Source organism: Tenrec ecaudatus, chromosome 3 (assembly GCF_050624435.1).
Source record: "Tenrec ecaudatus isolate mTenEca1 chromosome 3, mTenEca1.hap1, whole genome shotgun sequence".
Classification (NCBI taxonomy): Eukaryota; Metazoa; Chordata; class Mammalia; order Afrosoricida; family Tenrecidae; genus Tenrec; species Tenrec ecaudatus.
Window position 1 is genome coordinate 137122605 of NC_134532.1, and position 23268 is coordinate 137145872.

At 39.7% G+C, this 23268-nt stretch overlaps 1 protein-coding gene across 3 annotated transcripts in view; it reads right to left on the minus strand.

Moving 5' to 3' along the window:
• ARHGAP24 (Rho GTPase activating protein 24) overlaps positions 1-23268 on the minus strand; it is a 597253-nt gene that overhangs the window by 85328 nt on the left and 488657 nt on the right. For all 3 annotated transcript variants that reach the window (XM_075544073.1, XM_075544077.1, XM_075544075.1), the window contains one exon: positions 6595-6717. In XM_075544073.1, the coding sequence (XP_075400188.1) occupies positions 6595-6717 (123 nt within the window). The remainder of the gene's footprint in view (positions 1-6594; positions 6718-23268) is intronic.

Genomic DNA, 23268 nt, shown 5'->3' on the forward strand with positions numbered 1-23268 from the left:
AATATGTCTGTGAAAGATATAACCCTGACGCACACATTTCCTGATTTTAAATGATGAGTGATTTCCTTGTTCAGCTTGCACTACTCTTAAGCTCCAGGTATGGACAATTTCATTGTGAGTACTCTGGAATTCCCATTATTTTCCAGGCTGTCCATCATTTGTTATGATCCACACACTCAAATGCCTTAGCACAGTCAATAAAACACATGTAAACATTTTTCTGTTATTCTCTGCTTTCAGTCAAGAGCCATCTGACATCAGCAATGACAACCCTTGTTCTATGTCCTCTTCTGAATCTGGCCTGAATTTCTGGTAGTTCCCTGTCAATGGACTGCTGCAACCATTGTGGGGTGATCTTAGGCAAAACTTTACTACCATGCAATATTAAGTTATGTTATTATATTATTAATGATTAGTTCTAGAATAATATCAGATGGATCAGTTTTCCTCAGAATTAGTACAATTATGGTCCTCTTCCAGTCCGTTGGCCAACTAATGGTCTTCCATATTTCCTGACATAGACAGTCAAGTACTTTCATGCTTCTTCAGCTGGCTGAAACATTTCAACTGGTATTCCATCAATTCCTGGAGCCTAGTCTTAGGCCAGTGCCTCCAGTGCAGCTTGAGACTCTTCCTTTAGCACCATTGGTCCTTGCTCAGATGCTAGCTCTTGAAATAGTTGAATGTGAATATTTTTTGGTATAGTAATGTGTATTCTTTCCACCTTCCTTTCATGCTTTCTGTATCATTCAATAATTTGCCCACAAAATATTGCCATATTGAAAATTGAGGTCTGATTTTTTTTTTTTTTAGTTCTTTCCATTTGTCTGTCGGTTTGTCATAGTGAGGCTGGAATCTGTGTCACTGGTAATTCACATGCCAGCAGGGTCCCCCAGAGTGAACAGGTTTCAGTGGAGCTTCCAGACTAAGAACAGACAATGATGAAGGAATGGGCTCCAACTTCAGAGAAGTACTCACTGAAAACCTTACACGTTTTTCACATTAGTCTGTTTCTTTTTAAGTCTCACCAACATACAATTCAGAAATCATACATTTCCCGCCACACTCATAAGAGTTGGACAACGGTTACCACAATGATTTACAGGACATTTCTTTTTCCTTATACTGATTGTTAGCTTCCCACTCCCTCACGCCCCCCCTCCCCGCTATGTCCCTTTGAATCTATTAGTGTCCTTGCTGTCTCTATAGGTTTATCTAATCTGAGTTTCATAATCAGTAAAACATACACAATCAAGACAAAAGACAAACACATGGTTCAACAGCAATGGTAAAATCAAACAGAGAAAAACCTCAATAGAACACAAAACAGACGATATTAAAAAAATGAAGCAATTATACTTTGAATGACAAGGGAGATCAATGATAACCTCACTACAACTGCATTCATCCACCCTACAGTAATCTCTATTTGATAACAAGGCCTGTCTCATCTGTGCCATAGTCAGAGGGAATTCACCAGAGACTTAATTAACCAGAGGTTAATTAAACCCTTAATGCAAAGGGCTTGGGGCTTTCACTGTCTTTCACAGCCTTATGCAAACGGTGCTCAGAATTTAGACTCTAATACTATTCCTCCCTTCAGATTTGGATTTTACTATCTATCTTTCTGTGATCATACAGGCTGGTGTGCTTGCTTCAGGTAGACTTAGCTGGTGTCTCACATAGTAGTTTGTTTGTTTTATGACCAGCCTTTAAGACCCCAGACACTGTTCTTTCTGTATAGTCGGGCAATATCTGCTTTCTTCATCCTTTATATTGCTATTGTGATCACTTCGTGGAATGGATATTGAGCAAGGCCATAGCATAAAAACTCATTATTCTTAGATTAGGTGTATGATTAAATCCAATATCAAAATCCATTCCTATATCTGTGGATTATCTATATCCCTGGTTCCCTCTAAAAATATCATTTTAATTTTGTTAAAGGACACTAAATTATCCCCATGGGACAGATGGTTATTTTATTGGTATTGCCATTCATTTAGACAGTAGTATAGAATTTAAAACACTGTCAACAAAAAGAAAGTATAGATGCACAGGGCAGGTTTATTGACTAAAATGAGTGGATTGTTGAGTTTTATAGATGAACCATTTACATGGCTGGACACTATTGATGCTTATAATAAGGCAAAGTTGTCAGTAATGCGCCTTGTCAAAGGCAGGATTAGATTATGCATGTCCTCAGAAGGCAGAGGGCGTCTGCACAGAGCAAATATAGGGTACTTCACTTCTTGGACACCCTCAAGACAAGATGTTTGGATCAAAGACCAGTGACTCACGTATCCATATCCTTGTGATGGAAGTCACCTGCCTTTTCTCACACTGGGCATTTCAGCTTTAAGGCCATGAGAGTATTTAAGTTCCTTTAATCTGACCAGGGTGTTTAAGGTAGAGTCTAGTTAGCTTATATCTGATTTTTCTCCTCTGGTCTATGAAGGATGTGGTCTACAGTCTAAAATCCTGGTTGTCTAAATACCTGGCCTGGGTCGCCAAGAGCTGAATACAAAGTCAAAAGTGCCCGATTAGAGGAAAGTAGCCCTGAGTTTATTCTCCCATTGGTGGTCTATGTACTTCATATTGAGTGTTTTTCCCACAGGTGCATGCTGTCATGCTCAGTTTATCCACTGACCAAAGAGTAGCTGCCTTCTCCAGGACGGACATGCTCTCTACAACATCGCCTCTTGGGTTTCCAGTAAGTTCACTAATGACTCTTGTAGGCATGCCCATTACTTTGGCGTGTCAGTTGATTTTGGCAGGAGCTGATTAGACCTTTCCTAATTTATGCATCATGGGAAATTGACCCATTTGAGATGAGGCCTCCACCGTGGAAGTGGGTTTTAAGATGTAGCATAAGAGTGTGCTGTGTGGTTTGTGAGCTCTTCTAGACAGGCCCACTCCCTCATTGCCTGGGAAACTGGAATAGAAGATTAGATGACTTGAGAACAGAAGTCTGCCTTTTTTATTTTTATGGTAGCAGACTTAGACAAAATTTGTCCCTTGGTGATTGGCAAATTTCCTTCAGCATAATGGTTTCTGGGTCTCTCCAGGTCATGAGGAGCGCTATCGTTTCCTCGCTATCTTTGAAAGTCGCAGTGTTCCATTGGGCGGATGTTCCATCGTTTTTTATCCTTTTCTCTACTGGTGGGGGCTTGGCTGCTCACAGCTTTTAAGGTGTTAGGGTCATGAAGTGGGAGGCCTACTATCTCGTTATTTTAAAGGAGTCCTTTGCTTATTCTAGGTTTATTTCAACTCCATATGAAATTGGTCATTAGTTTTCCATTTCTTAAAAGAATGCATTTGAGATTTGAATTGGTATTGTTTGCATGTAGAGATTCTTTAGCAAGTATTAATATTGTCACAATAAGCAGGAGATAGCCTTCGATTTTGTGGGCCCTTTTTGTTGTCTTATAATAGTATGCTGTGGTTTGCTTTGCGGAGCTCCTTTGTTTCTTTGCTTAGGTCTATTCCTACATGTTTCATTTTTGGTCTGGTTATTGTAACTTATACTGTTTCCTTAATGTCTTTTTTAGACTGGTCTCTGCTGTGATTCAGGATTCCAATTGATTTCTGCTTGTTAATCTTGTATCCTGCAACTTTTCAGAATCCATAAATTTTTTGCAACAATATTTTTGTGGATTCTTGGGAGTTCTCTACATAGGGAATCATATAATCAGAAAATAGTGAGAGTTTCCCTTGTTCTTTGCCCAATTGTGTTCCTTTGATTTATGTTTGCTGTCTAATAGTCTTGGCTAAGAGTTCCAGAATAATGTTGAACATGTATGATGATAGGGGACATCTGGACACTCCCTTACAGAAAAGTCACGGGGGGGTGGGGGGGAGACGAGCCAATCAGGGTACAGGGTAGCAATGATGAAACATGCAACTTTCCTCTAGTTCCTAAATGCTTCCTCCCCCCACTATCACGATCCCAATTCTACCTTGCAAGTCTGGCTAGACCAGAGGATGTACACCGGTACAGAGAGGAACTGGAAACACAGGGAATCCCTGTGGACATATGAACCCCTCAAGACCAGTGGTGAGAGTGGTGGTACCAGGAGGGTGGAACGAAGGTGAGGTGGAGTGGGAGAACCGATTATAAGGATCTACATTTAACCTCCTCTCTGGGGGACAGACAACAGAAAAGTGGGAGAAGGGAGACGTCGGACAGAGTAAGAGTAACAAAATAATAATGTATAAATTATCAAGGGTTCATGAGGGACAGGGAGCAGGGAGGGAGGGGAAAATAAGGAACTAATATGAAGGGCTCAAGTAGAAAGCAAATGTTTTGAAAATTATAATAGCAACATATGAATAAATGTGCTTGACCCAATGGATGAATGTATGGATTGTGATAAGCATTGTAGGAGTCCCTATAAAATGATTTTTTAAGAGGGGGGTGTAGCATCTTGTCTAGTTTCAGGGAAAATGTTGTATGGTAGTGGTCTTAGACAAAATCTGTCCTTTGGTGATTAACAAGTTGCTATTCCAGTGAGAAATGCTCAGGGTTGAGTTGTTTAGCAGGACTTATTGTACAATTCTTTCAGTTCTGCTAATAAATGCCCTAAGGGACATACGGTTCTGCTGTAAGCTTCAACCCGAAGGCATTCAGATTAAACTCCGAGAGTCAGCAAACCCAGCACCCTGAATTAAGTGCCTAGAGGCAACCCAATCCAGTATGACTCTGCTGAAGGCAGTAAGCTCCACTTCCTTGGCTCAGCAAGTTAAGTTCCCAAAGGCACCTATTCCACAAGGCAGCCTCCTGCACAAAAACACTTTGCTTGCTTTGTGGTTGGGAAGCCTATTGCTCTGTTCAATCTTCTGGTTCTTGATTCTTCTGCTGCTCCTCTGAGGTTACAAGTGTCTTCTAGATCCAGAAGGTTCACTGCACAGGGATCTTGGGTCCTCAGGATACACTCTACTCCTGGTTCTTGCCGGTAATGGGGTCCTTTTTCTTGCATCTGAGAAGGCTCGTCTGATATGCAGCCCTATGGCATTGCAGGTAATCCAGTTTACACTTTCTCACAGGGGAATCCTTCCAGGATTTCCTCCACCTTCTTACCAGACCCATGCAGGAAAAGGTCATTAGGTAAGAGTTAAACACTTTGGCTAGATGAGACACATTAAACAATTAACCCCAGTAGAAGAATTATATAGTATCAATAGTGAAGCCCAACAAACAGACAACCCTTAACAGTTTCAATGATATTCAAATACAATAATCTTTTCTCCAATGTGCATGAGATAAAATTTCATCATATTTGTATCTAAGGAACATTCTTGCTGTACTTCTTCCAAGATTGATTGCTAGTTCTGCAGACAGTCTATGGTTATGTTCTTTGTCACGCATTATTTAAATGCATTGATTTTTTTGGTTCTTTTTTATTCATTGTTCAGCTATCACATGTATATGAGGTGACTGAAAATATTATGGCTTAAGTTAGAGATAACTTAGACCTCAACGTGACAGATCTACTTTGAACCCTTTGAAGAGATCTTGTGTACTAGAGACTTTTGTTTGATTTCTTAACTACCCACCTACGAATCTTGATTGAAGACCATGGTAAAATTAAGTCCTTGACAACATCATTCTTTTCTCTATTTGTAATGATGTTGTCTATTGGTTCATATGTGTGGATTTTCATTTTCTTAACATTGAGTTATAATCATACTGAAGGCAGAAGTCTTTGACCATCATCAATAAGTGCTTCAAGTCCTAAGTTTTACCAAGCAAGGTTTTATCATCTACATATTCCAGGTTGTTAAAGAGACTTCCTCCATTCCTAATACCGCATTCCTTTCAATCTTGAGCAGCTTCTTGGAATATTTGCTCAGCATATAAATTGAATAAGCATGATGAAAGGATACAACCCTAGTATATATCTTTCCTGAATTTAAAACCCCATTATTATTTGTTCTGCTCATATAATTGTGCAATAATCATGATTGTATAATACTTTAAATGCTGTGATAGACCAATATCACATCTTTTACGTTTTTCCTCCTTCTATTCTCATACCCCCTTTTAGCATATTCTTATCGGGTACATTCTGTTCACCATAATGCTCTCATAGCCATCAATTTGACTCTGACTCATAGTGACCCTAAAGGACAGGGTAACATTTCCCCTGTGGATTTTTGAGATTGTAACTCTTTATGAGAGCAGAATGCCTCTGCTTTCATCTAGAGAGCCATTGGTGGTTTCAAACTGCTGACCTTGTGGTTCCCAGCCCCATGCTTTATCCCTTTTCCATCAGTGCACTCACACATATATAACTAGGAAAGTTAGCATCAAAATCATAAACTGTTCATTGTTAATATCAAATACTAAACTGTGAATTGTTTGGGGAAATTTTAAAATCTAAAATTAAAAAAAATCTTTTTTATAATGTAGTCATGGATGCAGGTTAGATAGTAATACTATTTAATCTAAATTAACCTCTAGGAATGATGCATCAAACAAGAATATTGAATCATTTGGTATTTATTTTAACATTTATCCATTTTAAAATAGGAACTGCTGTGAGAGAGGAAAGAATAGGTTTGACTCCCTTCCTCCTTTTAAAGTTCACTTACCTCCTCCAAAAGGTCCCCATATCACTCGGCGGATGGACTTCACCCAGTCTTCCATGTCATTCTGGGTGCTCGCCATGAGGAGGTAGCTCTCATGATGTGCTGTCATCCGAACTCGATCACCACCTGTGGAAGGCGAGAGGAAAGCGTGAGTGTGCATTCAGCCAGGGTCTGGTCCTCGGCCTCCTAGGGCACGCTAAGGAGTATGCCCAATGTACCGGTACCACCACTACTGGGCTCACCTCAAGAGCTGGAGAGAGTTGGTGCGGTTGGAGAAGGGGCATGGGGACATGTGCTTTCAAAGGAAAGACTCATATTTCCAGGAGAAAGCTGGAAAACAAATGTCACTCCTCAAACAAGGCTTGTTTGTTTGTTGTTTTATGTGTGTGTGTTCCTAGCAACAATCCATAGACTGCATTAACTCATAATCCAATCCAGAAACACAGAGCTGCCGAACAGGGAGAAAAGAGCATAAACCAAATGAAAGGAGAACCTGGAAACATGGCCCAGGTCACTTGACTTTTAATTTAAAACAAGTCTGAGCTCTGCTTAGGACACACACAGTAGGACGTCCTGAAGTGGGGGAAAGGAAACATATGAAAAGAAACTTAGAGGCTTCTCCCTATCTTGGGAGAGAAAACTCCTTTGCCCAGATCACCTTCAGGAGAGCCAGCAGGGAACCAAAGGGCAAGGACGTACAGTCAACAACCTTAGGACCTCACGTCTGAGAGAGAGCTCCAGAACAAGCCTGCTGGGACTTCCTGCAAAAGATGGATGGTTTCTCATACTCTTCCCTCAAAGAACCATCTACGTGACCTTAAATTTTAAAAATAATCTCTAGTATCAATTTTGAAATGCTAGACATTTCAAGCCAGTAGTTTAATTTCTTAGGATTTCTCATTGAGCATTTCCATTTACCCAGCAATGTCCAGGAACCAATGAATGATAATCTTTTATGGTCTTCCATCTGGTACTGAGACATAATTTTCCTTATATTTTCTGGTCGTTTATTCATCAAAGGCACATTGATGAAGATGTGTCTCAGTGTTCACGGTCTGGGAAATTAAGTGTCCTTCACAGAAGGAATGATTAAGAAAGTGGACCAGTAAATATCCAACAGAATCCTGATCATGTTTCCATGACACTGTCCTCTAAGGTGCTAACATGATCTCTTCAATTTTTCATTTTCACCAAGTGCTTGCTGATTACTTGAGCTACAGTAATCCTTATAGAAGTGTTGTTTGGTTAATCTGTTGCTGATTACTTGTTTTTAAGTGAACCTGAATGCCTGCCTGTGTGCGAAGCCCACGGGTTGTTAACCAAACCACCCAACATGTTTTGTATTTGGCGTTTCACCCCCAACCTAATTCACACATGGTTCGAAGGCCTCCAGCCAAGTGAACTGAGGACTCCTGTCTTTAAAGCAAGTGCCCTAAGTTAAGAAGTACAATTTCCCACACATTGACATAACTATAGAATTGGTATCCGAGTAGTGGAATAGCTTTAAAACTACCAGGGGAAAGAGAGGTACCAAGAGAGGACATTAAACACGTCTCAATATGTAAAAACTTCCTTCATTAACAGGAGGATCTAGCTTTCTCCTATCACAGAGAGCATCTCACTACTAGGGAAACTTCTGCCTCTAGGCTTCTCCTAGGTCAATCACTACATTTAATCATGTATAGCTGAAAATGTATAGGCTCAAGAGTGAGAGAAAACTGACCTAGAATCACAATGTTGTTTTATATTTGCTATTTGACTTCTTGACAATGAGTGGGCTCTGGAACCTCTGTGGTTTTAATCATACTCACATACTTACACAGACATAACATTTACATAGGATAGCTTACTCAATCTACATGGAGCAAATAATCTGAAAAATTGGTTTATGTGAAGAAAAGGGTGGTATCAGGACAGAAGAAAGGCTTATTAACAACCTGTGACATGCAGATGACACAACCTTGCTTGCTGAAAGTGAGCAGGACTTAGCACTCTGGCTGATGGAGATCAAGGACTGCAGCCTTCAGTTTAGAAGACAACTCAATGTCCAGAAGACAAACATCCACACAACTGGATCAATCGGTAACATCCATAAGTGGAAAAAAGATTGAAGTTGCCAAGGATTTCATCTTGCTTGGATACACAGTGCTTGTGCCAACATCCAGACCTCTTGAAAAACATATTGAGAAAAAAAGGATGTGTATTGACGCAAGCCATATTTCAATCACGTCCTGCGCATGTGAAAGCTGGACACTGAATAAGGAAGACCAAAGAAGAATCGAAGTGTTTGAATCCTTGCGCTGAGGAAGAATATTGAAAGTGCCACAGGCTGCCCCCAAACCAACCAAAAACAAAGCTTCCCTGTAGGATGTCAAGTCAGAGTGCTCCTTAGAAGCAAGGATGGCAAGCTCTGGTTTGACATACTTTGGACATGTTGGCAGGACAGACCAGTTCCCAGAGAGTGACATCATGTTAGGCACAGAGGAGGGACGGTGAATGAGAGGAAGACCGTCGGCGGGCTGGACTGACCCAGTGCCCGCAACAATAGGCTCAACTCCAAGTACAGCGAGGAGGGTGGACAAGAGCAGGTGGTGTTTGCTTTCTTCTGTTGTACACAGTGCAGGGTCGCTAGGAGGCGGAACTGAACCCATAGCACCTAACAACAACGTATAGCAGGTCAAGAAAGACGAGGCTTTCTGCACCTATAAAGATTTACAGCCTCAGAAATCCACAAGGGCAGTTTTCCTCTGTCCCATAGGGTCACTATGAGTCAGAATCAAATTGATGGCTAGGAGTGAGTGAGAAATAGTATAAATATGTGAATTAAAATAAACTATGTGCCTAAAAATAGTCGCAATGTGATACATTAAAATAGAAATACTGAAAATAACAATCCTTTTTTGTTTAACTGACTCACACCTCTCCCATTGCCAAAAGGGTGCATGAAATTAAATGAGACTCATAAAGGTTATATCTATCAGGTGTGTGCGAATTAGTCACACATATACACATGCTTAAAAATGTTACCCTGCCTTGATCCATTGGCACCTTGGTGGCATAATGGTTACACATTGCGCGGGGATTCACATGGTCAGCAGTTCGAAACCACCAGTAGCTCCAGGGAGAAAGGCTGGATTTTTTACTCCTTATAAATATTTACAGTTGCAGAAACCCACAGAGGTAGCTATGAGCTAGCACTGACTCGATGGTGGTGAGTCTGGTTTGGTTTTGTCTTGATCCATATACAAGAGAGCATCAAAAAGTTCGTGGCAAAATTCCATCGTTTTTCAATTCCACTTTTTAATGGAGGTTCTAAATCTTCCTCACATACAAAACAATGAATAATAAAACTATACATTGTACATGGCTACAAATATACTGCAAATGGATATGCATATGTGTGCATCCACATATTATGTCAGAGATCACTAAATGACAAAGGGGGAAAATTCACTGGGGAATGGCATAGTACAAAATAATTTATTCTGATTCACAGTATAGGGCCCAAAAAAGAGAAAAAGAAAAACCTTTTTAAAATCAGAATATCTTAATTATTGCCTTTGCCTGAAGGATGCTTAGCAATTCCGACAGTAATATCCTGCTGTGTCCCTCCCAGCCCAGGCAGAGACGGCCTGGAAATGAGAGTCTGCTTCTGCCTGAGAATAGGGAGAGAGAATGAGGAGGGCAACTAGCCATTCTCTCTGACTTTCCATTTGATTCTTTATCTCTGCCAGCTTGGCCATGCGTCTGACCCTGAATCTCATTTAGACTGTCAATCACACAGATATGAAGCCTCGTCTGTGGATTACATCCATGCATGTAAATCTTGTCTCTCAGCATATTAATAGGAGAAGGGAAAACAATGTGGGAAAACATCTAGGAGTCTTGATGGAAACAGACTCCTGGCTAAGACTGTAATGAGAAGATTTGGAGACATCTATAAGCATGAACTGGATATGCTGAATTAAAAATATGTGATTGCTAAAGGGAGAGTTCATCCATTCTGGTGCTGAACATTCTCAGTTATAAGAGCCTGGTACTGTGCCTTGAAATTTAAAGACATGTATTAAATTGATAACTCACCAAATGAATGGGTCTAGAGCATTGGTTTTTAGTCTGTTTCACTATGATCAGGTTTCACTTTCTTTGTTAGCAATTTACGTGGCTTCTGTTTTGTCATTTAATTATTTGTGAGGCTAACATTATTTCAGCAGCAAGGATCTAAGGTAAGAATTGGAAAAAGCAACCCTAATATTCAGTTACCACAGAGATTAGAGTGTAATAAAAGCAAACAAGCAAACCAACCAATCCTCAGGGCCATGGAGTTGACCGGACTCGTAGCAGACTGACAGGACAGGGTAGGGCTGCCTCTGTGGGTTTCTGAGACTACAGCTCTTTACCTGGGTAGAAAGCCCCACTTTTCTCCTGAGGAGTGACTGGTGGTTTCAAACTGCTGACCTTCTGGTTAGTAGCCCAATGTGTAACTACTTCCAAACACATACACACAGATTTAAAATTCTGCTCACCATAAATATTTACTTTAAATTTTTGTTATGTCTTTTTTTAAATATACCAGTTGGAAGAGGGTGGCTTTGCATGAACTCTACAGGACATCATATCAGTAAATTGTATATACTCCAGATGTTAAATATGTTGTATATTTGGTGCTATTGTTACCATTTCCAAGAATTTATGATTTTCATTTAACTAATGATGTCATGAGTCAGAATTAACCTGATGACAATGGGCTTGGATTCTCTTAAATAGGTCATGTCATTCAATTAAACCTATTTATATGTAATCAAAAGTATTTATATAATATTTTGATAACTTCTTTATTTGAAGTGTCAATATATGTTTTATATGCCCCATAAGTAGATTCACTGTAATATTTACTTGAGATGATGAACTTTTGAAAAAGTAAAATGACTTTAATAGACAACAAGAAAACTAAATCTAAAATTAAAAAGAAGCCTGTAGAAACACGCATTCAAGTGTACACAGTTAATTCAATAAAGACAAAGAAATATCCAGTAACCAAATAAAAAGCTCTACTCCTCTGATAAGTACAAAACAATAATTTGAAAAATAATATTTTGATGAACACATTTTAAAAGAATTTTAAAATATGTTAGAGAAATGCTAGAAACAGTACTTTCAGGAATGCTGATAATATTCCTTGCGAAGGAATATTATGTAGCTATTGAAATATTACTGTGAAGACTATTTAAAATATATTTTAGTTGCATAAACACAAATACAGAGTTTATAAACAGTATCTCGATTTTCATATTGATACCTAGCCAAATAAATAAAATGCTAGATGAATATAAATCTGCGTTCTAATGCTGGTTATCCCTGAATGACAGGGGGAGTCAGTTTTGTGCTTGGTCTCCTTGTGTGTTTTCCAGATGGTCAAGTGTATGTTAGTCAACATGCATTATTCTACATGTCCTGGACAGACTGTGACCGCCAGGAAAAAAGTATCATTTAATTACATAGAAAAAACTGGACTATCATTCTAGAATCTAAAAATAAATTGAAAAGAATAAAGGATAAAAACCGTATGGTCAAGAAAGCATTAAACAAGAAAAAGCTATGGTGAGCTAAAAGTTAATTATTAATGAACCAAATGAGTGCTGTTTGGAATTGTTCACTGGGATTTCTCAATGCATCAATAAAACCTTCTCTCTCCCCAGTTACTGCTGGCTGAACGCATTCTCAGTGGGTGATGTCTGACAGAAAGCAGCCCGTACAGAGTGCATCCTGCACCCTGGAACCTGCACTTGATGGGTAGGAAAAATAATAATACCCATCATGGGTATCATCTCCCCTGAAATATACGAAATATACCCGAGGAGTTCCAGAAACATCCAGGAAGATGGAAATAAAGCTGAATTGTTTCTTAATTTTTTAACCTAAAGAAACACTTTACTGCATTTAGTCTGCAACCATTTCTAGAATATAGTCAGCCAAGACAAGTTTTTATTTCACTAGAGCAAAAACAATTGTAAATTGCTGATAAAGTCATCAATTCTGAATCAAAATATTTTCTCAGAAGTGATGGATGTATGGGTGTCATGTCCAGGAAATACAATTTAAAGCCCCGTGCTGAATCCTTTGGCTGTATTTAAGGAAGTCGCCCAAGGGAAAGTGAGGACACACACCTTTGTGAGCTTCCAAGCAGCGTTTACATCTGGCTCAGGATGTGACTTTGCAGTGAGTGCCTCCAAGGTTGTTAATAATTTCAAGAGTGAAATGTTTCCTCATTCCCAATTCCAAGCCAGGCCACACTAGATCTATTGCACTATCTACTTTATTTCAGTGTACTGAATCATATTTTAATGCTCTCAATGCATGCATTAATATGCATTTCTACAGGTGAGAGATTTTATTTTCCTCACAAGTTACTTTCCTCAAAACGTAACTATATCTTTGTTGACAATAGGTCTTTAATGATTAATTGCATGACTTAAAGTAAATTCTGAAACCTATCGGTGGAAAATCACTGACATGGAAAAACGTTTCTTCCCTTCTACGGAGAATGGCACTTGGAAAATACACAAACTTCTGTGAAATACAAGCAACAAGTTAAAAGCTTGTATGGATACTGTCGCTGCTGAATAAATAACAATGGGAATACTAAGACAGCAGGTAATTCACCAATAAAAGCCAAGAGAACAAATGGGTAGCGGAGTCAAATCATATTGGTTTTCATGTTGATATCTGTTCATTGTAGCATTTAAGAATTTTAGTATGCTTTATTAATCATTTCCCCCAACATTTCTTCCCTTAAGGTTCATTTAATTTCTTAAATACTGAAAGGACAATTTTTAAAATGCAAGAGTTAAATAACAGGAAAAAAGTGTTGCATAATTTTACAAGAAAAATTTTAAATATTTCAAAATCTCTAAGACAGAAAGAGAATGAATTAATGCCCGTGGTTGTAATTATTCCGCTTACAGTGGGTACTGTATAATAGCAGTATCACTAAATGTCATGTTGCATTCTAGTAAAAATGCCATATTTTAGCTTCATGAGTATTTTATAATAGTGTTTTACATATGTTCCATAATCCCGATTAGAGTAGAATCTTTTCATAAGAAAATACTGGTGCACAATCATAGCTGGTATGCAAAATAACAAAGTAGCTTTAAGTTAACACTCATTAAAAATAATTTTATTGGGGGCTTTTACAGCTCTTATCACAATCCATACTCTATCCATTGTGTCAAGCACTTTAGAATATATGTTGTCACCATTTTCAAAACACTTCCTTTCTACTTAAGCCTTAGGTATGAGCTCCTCTTTTTAACACTACTGACCAACAGTGGCTTGGTGAACCCCTACTTATATATGAGAGTGCCCTGTACCCCAGTGGCACGGAGTCCACTCCCACCTGGAGCACCCCATAGGAGACAGTGGATCAGCCGCATGGGCTCTGCAAGGCTGCACTCCGCTCAAAGCGCACTTGCTGGCTAGCAGGAAAGGGCTTGGCTGAGTGAGATGTGAGAAAATTTCCCAATGCTCTGTTGTTATAAGCCAAGTCATACTGTACAACAAGACCTTTAAAAACTAGGTTTATGTATTACTTTGGCCCCAAAAAAATTTAAATAAAAAATAAAGTGCAAAATATTAAACCAATACATTGTTTTGGAAAAATATTCAAACCACCCTGTGAGACCAAAAGGGGAGCATCTGTCCCGCTCTACACCCCGTGAGGAAAGAAGCACTGGGAGAGAGGGAGAACGGAAAGGGGATGAACGAAGTGAAGAGGGGGTGATGGCAGCTACATTCTGGAGACTGCAGAATGTTACAAAACAAAATTGTAGGCAAGGGGAAACGGAAAATCAATTGGCTCGATTAACTTTCACCCAATCACAGTAAAACGAGACCAGCCAGTAAAAGAAGAAGAAAAAAGAAAACAACAGTTCATTTATTTTTTCAGGTAAGTCTAGATTTTCATATATGGGTCATGCTTTTACCAAGCATAATGGCAATACAATAAAGAAGACTTTTACCATCTCCAACTGGTTCATTTGAAAATTCTAATAATTTTTGCAATTCTGGGAACTCACTGATTCACAAAGCATCCTGTTTGGGCTTAGCTTGCTAATGCTATGGATGACACCGTTTATTGAGCTTCAGCTTTTATGTCCCAGGTTGCATCGGGCAGGTATTAGGAATCTCATCTCAGGTCCCACCTTGATAGTTGCACTGTGGCTCACATCAGAGGCTCACAATCTAGTCACTTCATTCTCAGCATCTCAATTTTAAAAATTAAGTTCTCTGAGAAATAAAGGGAAAGCAGCTCCTTGGCAGTGCCAAAGTATCTGAAGTTTATGTTCTCTTCCGACGGAGCCTAGTGTAGGCTGGGCGACCAGTGGCTTGAAAATATTATCTGATGGATCCAGAGGAAGGCATGTGGAACGGAGAGCACGGGCCGTCACAGCACAGGCGCGCCCCTACCACAACGGTCACGGTGAACGGGAGCGTGTGGAGTCACCGGGCATAACTTACAACTTGCACTACATGGAATCTTAGTCACAGGCAAAGAAACAAGAGAGAGAGTTTGCTGTCTCGCGTCTCATTTAAAATTAAACCCATTTTTCCATCAGGACATCAACAATGACTTGAATGTTCAGGAAACTTAGTGAGGAACCTTCTCACAATCATCCAGTAGATTCTGACTAACAGGCAACCCATTGGGATTCTTAGGCTGTACATCTTAATGGGAGCAGACCCCTCATCTTTCTCTCATATAACTGTCGGTGAATTTAAAAGCTGACCTGAAGCCCACATGGAAGAAACATGCCAGCATGTGTGATCACAAGGGGTGGAAGGAAACAGGTATCAAGCATCAAATAACATAATATCGTATCATCGTGAATGAGGGGAGTGCGGAATGGGGACCCAATGCCATCTGTAGACAACTGGACGTCCCTTGCAGAGGGGTAATGGGAGGAGATGAGTCACTCAGGGTGCAGTGTAGCATTAATGAAACACACAACTTTCCTCTAGTTCTTAAAGGCTTCCTCACTCACCTCCACACCCCACTATCATGATCCCAATTCTACCTTACAAACCTGGTTAGACCAGAGGATGCACATTGGTGCAGATAGGAAATGGAAACACAGGGAATCCAGGACAGATGAACCCCTCAGGACCAGTGGTGATACCAGGAGGGAGGAGGAAAGGGGATAGAAAGGGGTGTGTGTGTCGAAAAGTAGATTCAATTACAAGGATCTACATATAACCTCCTCCCTGGGGGATGGACAACAGAAAAGTGGGTGAAGGGAGACGTCAGGCAGTGTAAGACATGATAAAATAGTAATTTATAAATCATCCAGGGTTCATGAGGGAGGGGGGAGTGAGGAGGGAAGGGAATAAAAGAAAAACGAGGAGCTGATTCCAGGAGCCTAAGTGGAAAGCAAGTGTTTTGAGAACGATGAGGGCAATGAATGTATAAGCGTGCTTTACACAACTGACATATGTAGGGATTGTGATAAGAATTGTATGAGCCCCAATAAAATGATTTAAAAAGAGAGAAAGAAAACAGTAAAAATAAAAGACAGCAATAGTGGAAATAAAGAAAGTTAAACAAAGTAAATGCTTAGAAAATGATGACCACATATGGTCAAATATGCTTGATGCAATGGCTATGTAGAATGTTATCAGAACTGAAAAGAGCCCCCAATTAAATGATTTTTTTTTAATTTAAAAAGCTGACCTGGAGGTTAGCAAAGCAATGTGTAACCCAGCACTGCGCTCACTCACTCAAAACTCGCGGCCATCGAGGCGATGCTGGCTTTACCAGACTGGGAAGAGCTGCCTCTGGGCGTTTCCAAGATTGTGCCTCTTGACGGGAGTCGAAGGCCTCATCTTGAGGTGAGTGTATAACCCACGGTGCCGCCAGATGCAAGAATTTATTACGAAGGCACATCCATGGGCTCCAATCGAATCAGTAACCTGTGCTTGATTAAACCTGTTAGGAGATTCTGTTCCATACTCAAGTTTGTCCACTCGATGGCAACCAACAACAATTCTTGTAAAGAGAATTTCCTCTGCCAGACAGAGGTAGCCAATTTTAAAATTCATGCATTTCATCCACATTCATCTTATTAGCTTGTATCCATGTCTAATACTTTCGGTGACAGCTATTCAGCCAGAAAGTACTGAGCTCTCAAGCTATGGAGCATATAACTTAGCTAATTGCTTGTTTGCATTGTAAATGATTAACACTCTGTAACTAGTTTTGCAAGGACATGTCATTCAAGCTGGGCTTACTGAGTCTAGCAAATTTTGGAGCCTCATGCATTAAAGATACCATATTTTTTATCACAGCAAACATTAGGCCTTTTAGCATTTGAATACAGATTCATATTTTATTTTCCAAATGCCAAGAAGATTCATGAGTTAAAACATTGAATTTGGAAAGGCACACTACTTTTCAAGTTATATTATACTTGATCTTAGCCAGAAGGCCAAGAAGTAATGACTTTCCAAGTTACACATTGGAAAGTTAGAAATATACTTTTAAATTCCCTTTCACCCTATTCTCTTAATTGTTTTTACAACTATAAATCTGCAAGGGTAGTTATTTTAAAAATCACACTCTTGCAGGGTAATATTCTCTTCAAAAAATGTTTAAATTCCCAGATTCATTTGTTTGTTGACATATGATAATTCTGTGTTATAAAGATTTTATTTATTTAACAGATGCTAATCACATGTTAGATGCCAGGCACTAATCTAGTTTGTGAGAACAGGGCAGTGAACAAAACAAAATCTGTTTTTCTGGGACAAGAACTGAACTGAAAGTATAGATTTGGAAGTCATCATTGCAATGGTGTTTATAGGATCCCAGAAAAATACTACAGTTGGCAGGGGGAAAGAAGTTCAAGAACCAAGCTTGGGAAGTACTCCGACCGTTAGTGATTGGACAAAAGGGAGGAATCAGCAAAAGCAGATTGAGAAATAAGAGTGAGATGGCTGGGTTTGGGGTTCGCTTGGCTGGGCCAGGGTTCTCAGGGACTTGACAGTTGAGGCCCAGTAAACTCCCACGATGTGACCTCCCAGAGTATAATCAACTCCATGATGGCATCTGTTGTGAGCTGCCAAGCAGTTGTAAGAAGGTTAGAACAGATGCAACTCCTTTTCTCAGGTCACAGCCGTGATGCAATCGAGAAGTTTCCTAGGGTGTGTGGTGTACTATCTATGAATAGATGTTATGAATGGCTCCTTGCTCTTTGTTGGTCTGAATCCTGCATCTGCTGGTCGATCTCCAGTTCTTGACTTTTGATGTCTAACACAGGTAGGAAGAGTAACATGGAACAAGAGGAACAATGGAGATCCCTGGATGAGGGAGCATGAAGGTCACTGAGTTGGGTGACCTTGAATTTGATATTTCAATTGACCAGAGCACCATCAAGTAAATACTGTCTTGAGTGAGTTCCTAAGCTCACGGAGGAAATAAAATGAGTATCCTGGATAAATTTTTCTGTACAGAGGAGGAAAGAAAGGGAGTCGTGGTGAGTGGAAATTGTGACAAAGGGGGAGTTGAAGATGAGAACCCAGGGCAGAGGGAAGTTTGTGCAAGTGCTTGTCTTCCATATCAGAACCCTGGGTTAGACGACCTGCCCATACTCCTCTGCATAGCCACGCACTTGTCTTTCAGTAGAGGCTTATATAGTGCTCAGGTGCTGAACAGGTTTCAGCAGGCTTTCTGACTAAGATGGACCAAAGAGAAATGCATGGTAAATGACTTCAAAAACTAAGCCAAGGAAACCCCTTGGATCAAAGCCCTGAGGTTCCCTAATCCATCATGGGGATAGTGCAGGTCAGGGAACATTTCAGGAGTTTGTGAACGGGGCTCACTTGAGAGCAGCCACCAGCAACAATGAGAACTACTCTGTTATAAATATTTATATGCTTATGGGAATTATTCACTGGGGTGAGAAATGAGGATGCAGAAGAGAGAAGATTGAAGGACTCCTGCATATTTCTCTAAACCTACATTAAAAAATTAGCACTCTTTTTAACCTCTAATAAGATCTGACAATTAATATAATTGATTTTCGCCAGAAGCCTGTGACATTAGAAATACTTAAGGCCTCATGAAGAAAATCATTGAAAGAAAATAAATGAACAACTACTTTTTTACAGCTCTGTTTTAGGGACAAAATAAAGCACAGGTAGATTCAACTTATGATTTTTTTAAGTTGCTACTTTTTTGCACACTTTTTAGGGATCATTCAATTGGATATTTTGACAACCTGATTTAACTTTGGAAATTTTCTTAATATATTATCTTTTAATTTTAATTGTCACAGAGAACTGATTATTCAATTTCCATAGCTGAAATTTTATAGAATTTATTTGGGTATATACATATTTGCACATAAGTTATTTCAGCTGCCATCCAGTGGGCCCAACTCATAGTGACCCCAAAACATCAGGATGAAACACTGCCAGATATTGTACTGCCATCTCAATTGTTATGTTGAATCCATTGTTGAAGCCATTGAGTCAACCCATCTCCTTGAGGGCCTTTCTCATTTTTGCTGATTCTCTTGCAAACATAATGGTCTTTTCCAGGCTTGGTCCCTCCTGAAAATATGTCCAAATATCTTGCTATTCTCACCTTGAAGGAGAATTCTGCCTATATGTTTTAGAAGACAACTTTCTTCTTCCTGTAGTTCTTGGTAACCTTGAGTATTCTTCCTCAACACCATTTACTATTGAACACTGTGAACAACACTAGTCAAATGATCAACTCTTCTTTAGCCTCCTTATTCAAGGTCTAGCTTTCCCATATATATACTAGCCAATTGAAAATATCACGGTTTGAGGAAGGTGAAACTTAGTCCTTAAAATAATATATTTGCTATCCTTTCCATTGATTTTAGTTCACTTGTTGTACCCTTGTCCCTAGGTTGGTTCCCCCACCCCTTCCTTTCACTCACCTCCCTTCTCCCATATCCCCCTAGAACCATTAGTCCCTTTCTTTTCACCTCCGAATTATTTATCCTGCCTATCTTATCTAGATAGACATGCAGATACATTACTAAGTGAAAAAAACAGGCAAAGCCAAATAAAACATCAAAGGAAGTCACAACCAACAATAACAACCCCCCAAAACCAAAAACAAAATAACCATAACACAAAGAAAGCCACTGACAAAAATGGAAAAGTCTATAAATAGTTCAAGGACTGTTTTTTTGGCCTTTGTCTGTATTTTCCAGTCTAGTGCTGTGCTACACTCTGCCCTGGTATTCCTGGGGATTTTATCACATTGCTCCACTTGCTGCTCTGTTGCATGTCCTTAGTGTTTTGCCCCAGCGTGATGGGGTCAGATTGTGCACATTCCCACGTTGTATCTCAAGTATTGTCCCTTGCAGCACAAAGGTTTAGTGAGGGACGTCATGTTTCGTGGTGGGGTCAGGGCCCTCCAGTCCTCTCTGTGTGTTGTCTGTTTCCTCGAGCAGGAATATCATCATCAGGGCTTGGTGGGCCAGGGTGTCCTCTCCTTCCTCTCCATTCCTTTCCATTTCTCCCATGTGCTCTAATCTGATGCACCCCTCTCCCCAAGCTGGGCCCCAGTGCTGTCCTCTGAAGTGCATTCTTTTGAGTTGGGGGAGGGTGGCAGTCCACATAGTTGGGATTGGGGCCCAGTAGGCTTAAATCAAGGGCAATGTAGCAGTGAGGAATTACTAAACCTGAATGAAGGCCGAACATGATGGTGGGACAAGAGGAAAGTAAAAGGAAATAGAGGAAAGAACCAGGAGGCCAAGGACATTTATAGAGGTCTAAATACAGGTATGTACATAAGTAAATTATATATACATATAATGCAAGGGGAATAGAACTATATCCTCATATCTAAATGTTAAGGAGTAAGTTTGCAGATGGACATTGGGTGGAGTACTCAAGTACTCCCTCAACACAAGAACACTTTGTTCTAACAATCCAGAATTCTGTGATGGTCATCTTCTGGAAACGATCGCTGAAGACAAAATGGGTGCACAAGCAAATGTGGTGAACAAAACTGATGGTGCCTGGCTATCAGAAGATATAGTGTCTGGGGTCTTAAAGGCTTGAAGATAGACAAGTGGCCATCTAGCTCAGAAGCAACAAAGCCCACATGGAAGAACACACCACTCTGTGTGATTATGAGATATTGATGGGATCAGGTATCAGGCATCTAAGACCCAGAACAAAATCATACCCAAGGTGAATGGGGGGATGGCATGGAGTGGACACCCAATGACCATTGTAGACAATTGGACATCCCCTCACAGAGGGGTCACAGGGAAGAGATGGGGCAGTCAGTGTGCAGTATAGCGCTGATGAAACACACAACTTTCCTGTTGTTCTTCAGAGCTTCCTTCCCCCGACTATCATGCTCTCAAATCTACCTTACAAATCAGATTAGACCAGAACATGCACATTGTTACAGATAAGGGCCTGAAACACAGGGAATCCAGGATAGATAAACGCCTCAGGGCCAACAAGGAGAGTAGAGGTACCAGGAGAATTAGGGGAAGGTTGGGGAGAAAAGGAGAATCGATCACAAGGATGAATCTATAACCCTCTCCCAGGGGAATAAATAACGGAAAAGTGGGTGCGGGGTGATGGAGGATGATGTAAGATATGGAAATAATAATCTATAACTTATCAAGGGTTCATGAGGGAGGCCAGGTGGGGGAGAGACAGGGAAGAAATGGGGAGCTGATATCAGGGCTCAAGTGAGAAGAGAATGCATTATAAATGATGATGGTGGAATATGTGCAATTGTGCTTGACAGCCACTGGATGAATGTATGGATTGTGATAAGAGTTGTAAGAGCTCCCAATAAAAGTAAGGGGAAAAAGTGATATCTTTGCTCCTTAACACTTTAAAGACTCGGGCACCAGATTTATCCAATGTAAGACAGTGATTTCTTGACTCCCTAAGTGTTGTCTCCATAAGTGTTGATTGTAGAGCCAATAAAATGAGAGCTTTGATAACTTCCCTCTCTTCTCTAGTCATCACAATGTAACTTATCGGTCTAGTGGTGAGGAGTTTTGTTTACATCACATTGAGTTGTAATCATTCTGAACACTGCAGTTTTGATTTTCTTCAGTGTCTCAAGTCCACTCAGCTTTCAATAAGCAAGGTTGTGTAATCATTATATTGAAGGTTGTTAAAGAGCCTTTCTCTAGTTCCGATGTGCTCATCACATAAGCCAGCTTCTCAGGTTAGTGGCTCAGCATCCAGAATGAATAAGGATAGTGAAAGGATGCAGCTCTGTGTGTTGCCCATCTTGCCTAATTTTCAGCCATTCAGTGTCCTCTTGTGTCTGAACAGCAACCTCTGGGCATTTCAAAATAAAATATTATATGTAGATAGCTAATTGTTAAACTATTCCACTCAAGATATCACACCTGCTAGTCATTATATTGGTAGAAAATTAGGAACAAAAATTCTTAAAATGTGTGTCGAGTTTTATTATTCTAAGTGATTAAATTTAAAATTGAAAAAACTTAAACATTCATTACAGTTTGTCCCCTACAGGTGACATATGGGTTTCCTGAGTTCAAATGTGTATGTTTGGAAGAACAGAATGTGAAACTTTTCTTGGGCATCTGGAAATTTAACTTTTAAGTAAAAGCACATTGATTGCTGCCTCCAACACAAAGAATTTGTTTAATCAGTCAAAAGCCTAATACTGGCAAAAACAGTGCTGTTATAATGTTAACTATTAAGTATATTTGGGAACATTTTCTAAATATTTTAAATCATAATATTTTCATGATATAATATAAATGAACTCTGTAACTAGATTTTTATCAAACATATGTTATTTCCTCAAAAGATTTGGAAAAGTTCACTCTGTTCGTTCTTCCACTTATGGCTGGAGTTACGGAAGTCTCCCCAGTTGATTTATTCATATTAAAATAATTTCAGGATTCTACAAAAGAAGTAGAGTCAGAAAGCCACAAGATATTCTCATATTGATTATACATAAGCACATTTTTAAAATTATGATTTTGCTTGCTTCTTAACCTTCAGTCATTATATATTAATTTTGGATAATTACCCTGACCACAAGAATCTCTGGGTGGCACAGCCTTGGTTCAAATCCAGCTAGAGGTGCCTTACATAAAAGGTCCGTTGATTGACATTTTTTTTAGAAATAATTTTTTAATCATTTTATTGGGGGCTCGTACAATTCTCATAACTATCCATACATACATCCATTGTGTCTATTGCATATGTACATTTATTGCTATCATAATTCTCAAAACATTTGCCTTCCATTTGAGCCCTTAATATCAGCTGCTCGTTTCCACCCTCCCTCCCCACACCCTCACCTCATGAACCCTTCATAATCCATAAATTGATATTATTTTGTCATATGTTACACTGCCCGATGTCTCCCCCTGCCCTCTTCTCTGCTGTCCATTCCCCAAGGAGGAAGCTATACATAGGTTCTTATAATCAGTTCCCCCTTTCGATCCCACATTCTCTCCACCCTCCAGGAATCGCTACTCTCACCACTGGTTCTGGAGGAGTCATCTGCCCTGGATTCCCTGTGTTTCCAGTTGCTATCTGTACCAATGTACATCCTCTGGTCTAGCCAGATTTGTAGGGTAGAATTGGAATCATGATAGTGGTGGGGGGGGGGAGTAATTA